Raw genomic sequence first — 3,594 nt, forward strand, 5'->3', positions numbered from 1 at the left:
TTTTTTTTTTAATTTCAGATTAATGTAAGGGTACAAAAAATTAAGTTACAATGTTTGCATTTGTTAGGTAGAGTCCCTGTTATAGTCCTGCACCCATGAGGTGTGCCATATACCCTTACATTGTGTCCACAAAGGGGCTTTCTCACTTTCTTGACCCTGTAATGTTCTTAGGTTTGTCTCTCTGCTTTCACAGTGTTAATTTGTTTTACTAAACAATCTTTGTGAGGTAGGGGAATGCAGGATCAGAGACCAAAGGATAAATTAAAAACTTCAGATGGAAGCTTTAGATTACTAATAATTAATTTGGAAAAAAAATTAGTAAAGGACTAGAATGACCTTGAAGACACACGAAGCCTGGTGTATCTTGAGTGTAGGGAAAGTAGTGGGTATTACTGGTTATGCTAGGAGTTCATGGAACTCTCTTGAACAGGTACTTGTTTCTTGTGTAAATTTCCTTCCATATCTTGTCACTCTGCCTCTGAGGCACAGAATCTGTGAAATTAATTTTGAAGTCTCGAAAAGATGAGGGTTATGGGTTCACATTAGGAAAGGGAATAGTAAAGGAATGTATGAATTGAAGTGTGCCATCAAGGAACATTTGGGGGAATCATGTAGCTAGGAAAAATAATAGCTAATATTTAGTGAGGATTTTTCTCTGTTGTGCAAAAAGAGAAGGAAGAATTCCTTATTGAACTAATTAACAAAGAACATCTCACTACCTTCTCTCTAGTCAACTAGAGCATCCATAATCTGAAAATCCAAAGTGCTCCAAAGCACTCCAAAGTGCTCCAAAATTCCAAACTTTTCTAGTACTGACATGATGCTCAAAAGAAATAATTGTTGGGACATTTCAAAATTTGGGTTTTTGAATTAAGGAGGCTCATCTGGTATGTATAATGCAAATAAGCCAAGATCTAAAATACTATACTTCTGATCCCAAGCATTTCAAGTGGGGATATATTTAAACTATATTGTAAAAAAGTTGATGAGCTGATTCATGTTTTGTTAATGTGACACTTAGATAATCCAGACTGATTTCTCTACCTCTGCCATCAATGGTTGATGTTTAAGGAATGTAAATTAATCTTAAAGTCAGCCTTACTAATTTTAGAAAGAAAACCTACTGAAAATAAAATATATCATTCTTAAACAACATGCCATTTGTTGGATGACTAGGTCTAAGAATTGTGTAACTGAAAAGGTCTGAACCAGCAGTACAATCTTGAGCTTTATACGAGAATTATTGACAGCAGAGTTAACCATGTTTTAGAGAACCCATTTGAGAAGGATCCCGTCAGACCTACATTATACAGAATTGATAATCACCTGAGATCCCTTCATAAACTAGTGATTCAGTTCTACAAATGTAGTGATTATTGTCTACTTTTTGTAAGATGATAATACTGTGTAGAGTTACAGATAAATGACAAGGTCTTAATTTTGAGACGCCTGATAGCTGTCCCACCAAGCCCCATAGAAGTTAGTTTTACAAATGACCATTTCCAGTGACCACTTTCTTTCTCAGGTCTCTTATGCTAATGAAATTATCAGATGATAGCCCAGTTTTGGAAGGGCAGAATCAGGGACTATGTAGACTTTGACAGACTGGAATGATGGACTGGATTTAAGAAAGTGTATTATGACAAATTCTCACAAGTACAAGATTAGGATGGGGGCTAGAATATAACAGCATATATAAACAATTTTAAGAGTATATATACATGAATTATGAATTAGCTACAAAAGAGCTATGTTGTATTAATTGAAAGAATTTATAAAAGAGGATTCACACAGTGTTTTATTTGTTTATGAATACTCTTTAAAAATGATATATAGGAGTGCTAAAGCAGTTTATGTAGGAAAGGATCTATGTGGTGAAGGGTCTTAAAATGAAATTATAACTTGGGATTGTTAGTTTGAGAAACACCATAGAGAAAGCTCAGGAGAGAGCATGTTAGCCATCTTTTAGCTATCTGAAGAGGTATATGAAAGAGGAAGCAATGGGACTTGTTTTTAATAGCCTCACAAAGGAGTTACGGTGAGTCTGTTAGAGGTATGCAGATTTCACCTAATCTAAGAAAGCATTTCCTAACTGTTACTGGCAACTTGAATGTGCTGCCCAGGGAAGCCCCAAATTCTCCAATGTGGGAGCTTTCTCAGGCTAATAGTAAAAATTAACCACATTTGGAGTATCTTGGTGGTTGGATGGACTTCCTTCCAACTTGGAGATACAATGATTCTTAGAGTTGTTATTGAGATTCTTCCCTCTTTCTTGGCATCTCTTCCTCTCTGCAACTTAGTTTCTGTGCTTTCTTGACTTGTGAAATCCTTTAGGGCTATGATGCTACTTTTTAAAACTACAAAATTGCAGTTATCTTTATTTCCACAATGCTTTAACAGACAGTAATTAGCTTGCATGAATTTCTCATTCAAGTGTTTACTCATACCCCTATGAGTATGAGTATGATTAGATTGTTGATAATTTTCATTCATAATCAATGGTGTGATAAGCAGTCATATAAATACATATTTGTAATTATCTTTGATTATTTCCCTGCCATACTAATCAGAAAGTAAAAGTGCTTGGTCAAAGGAGAGGCATAATTTTTTTTGAGACAGAGTCTCAAACTATTGTCCTGGGTAGAGTGCTGTGGCGTCACAGCTCACAGCAGCCTCCAACTCTTGGGCTTAAGTGATTCTCTTGCCTCAGCCTCCCAAGTAGCTGGGACTACAGGTGCCTGCCACAAAGCCCAGCTATTTTTTATTGTTGTTGCAGCCATCATTGTTGTTTGGCGGGTCCAGGCTGGATTCAAACCCGCCACCTTAGGTGTATGTAGCTGGCGCCTTAGCCACTTGAGCCACAGGCGCCAAGCCTGGAAGTTAATTTTTCAAAAGTATCAAAGTATTCAAAATTATGCCTATTGGGCGGCGCCCGTAGCTCAGTGGGTGGGGTGCTGGCCACATACACCGAAGCTGACAAGTTCAAACCTAGCTATCCACAGGTAGAGGATTGTAGAAGTTGATAGTCCTAGAATAGGATATGGCTGCTGAAGACATATGTTCTAGTTGTCTGAATATGAATTTTCATCATTATCTTTCCTATTTCCATATAACTACTATCAAAGTGGTTACAATATATTTTTAATACATAGGAGGAAGTGGTAAAGTTGACTGAAAAATGTCTTAATAATGCCATTGAGAGTCCAGGATTGAATGCTGTGAGAGTTCCTCCTGACTTTAAGAGTAACATTTTGAAGGCTCAAGTAGAAGCAGTACATAAGGTAAGCTGTCTTTATTTATTTATTTATTATTATTTTCTATTGAGAAGAGTCTTACTTTGTCACCCTCTGTAGAGTGCTGTGGCATCACAGCTCACTGCAACCTCAAACTCTTGGGCTTAAGCAATTCTCTTGCCTCAGTCTCCCAAGTAGCTGGGACTACAGGCACCCACCACAACACCTGGCTGTTTTTGTTTGTTTTTTTAGCAGGCCTGGACCATATTTGAACCCACTAGCCCCAGAGTATGTGGCCAATGCCCTAACCCACTGAGTTACAGGTGCCCAGCCTAAGCTGCCTTTAATAAAGACAGTGCTG

The 3,594-nt window shown here is 37.5% G+C and overlaps 1 protein-coding gene across 1 annotated transcript in view; it reads left to right on the forward strand.

The window, feature by feature from the left end:
- EPB41L5 (erythrocyte membrane protein band 4.1 like 5) overlaps positions 1 to 3,594 on the forward strand; it is a 114,499-nt gene that overhangs the window by 89,537 nt on the left and 21,368 nt on the right. The window contains exon 19 of the mRNA XM_003792637.3: positions 3,153 to 3,281. Coding sequence (XP_003792685.1) covers positions 3,153 to 3,281 — 129 coding nt within the window. The remainder of the gene's footprint in view (positions 1 to 3,152; positions 3,282 to 3,594) is intronic.

The sequence above is a fragment of the Otolemur garnettii genome, unplaced genomic scaffold (genome assembly GCF_000181295.1).
Source record: "Otolemur garnettii isolate 467f Iridium unplaced genomic scaffold, OtoGar3 scaffold00059, whole genome shotgun sequence".
Classification (NCBI taxonomy): domain Eukaryota; kingdom Metazoa; phylum Chordata; class Mammalia; order Primates; family Galagidae; genus Otolemur; species Otolemur garnettii.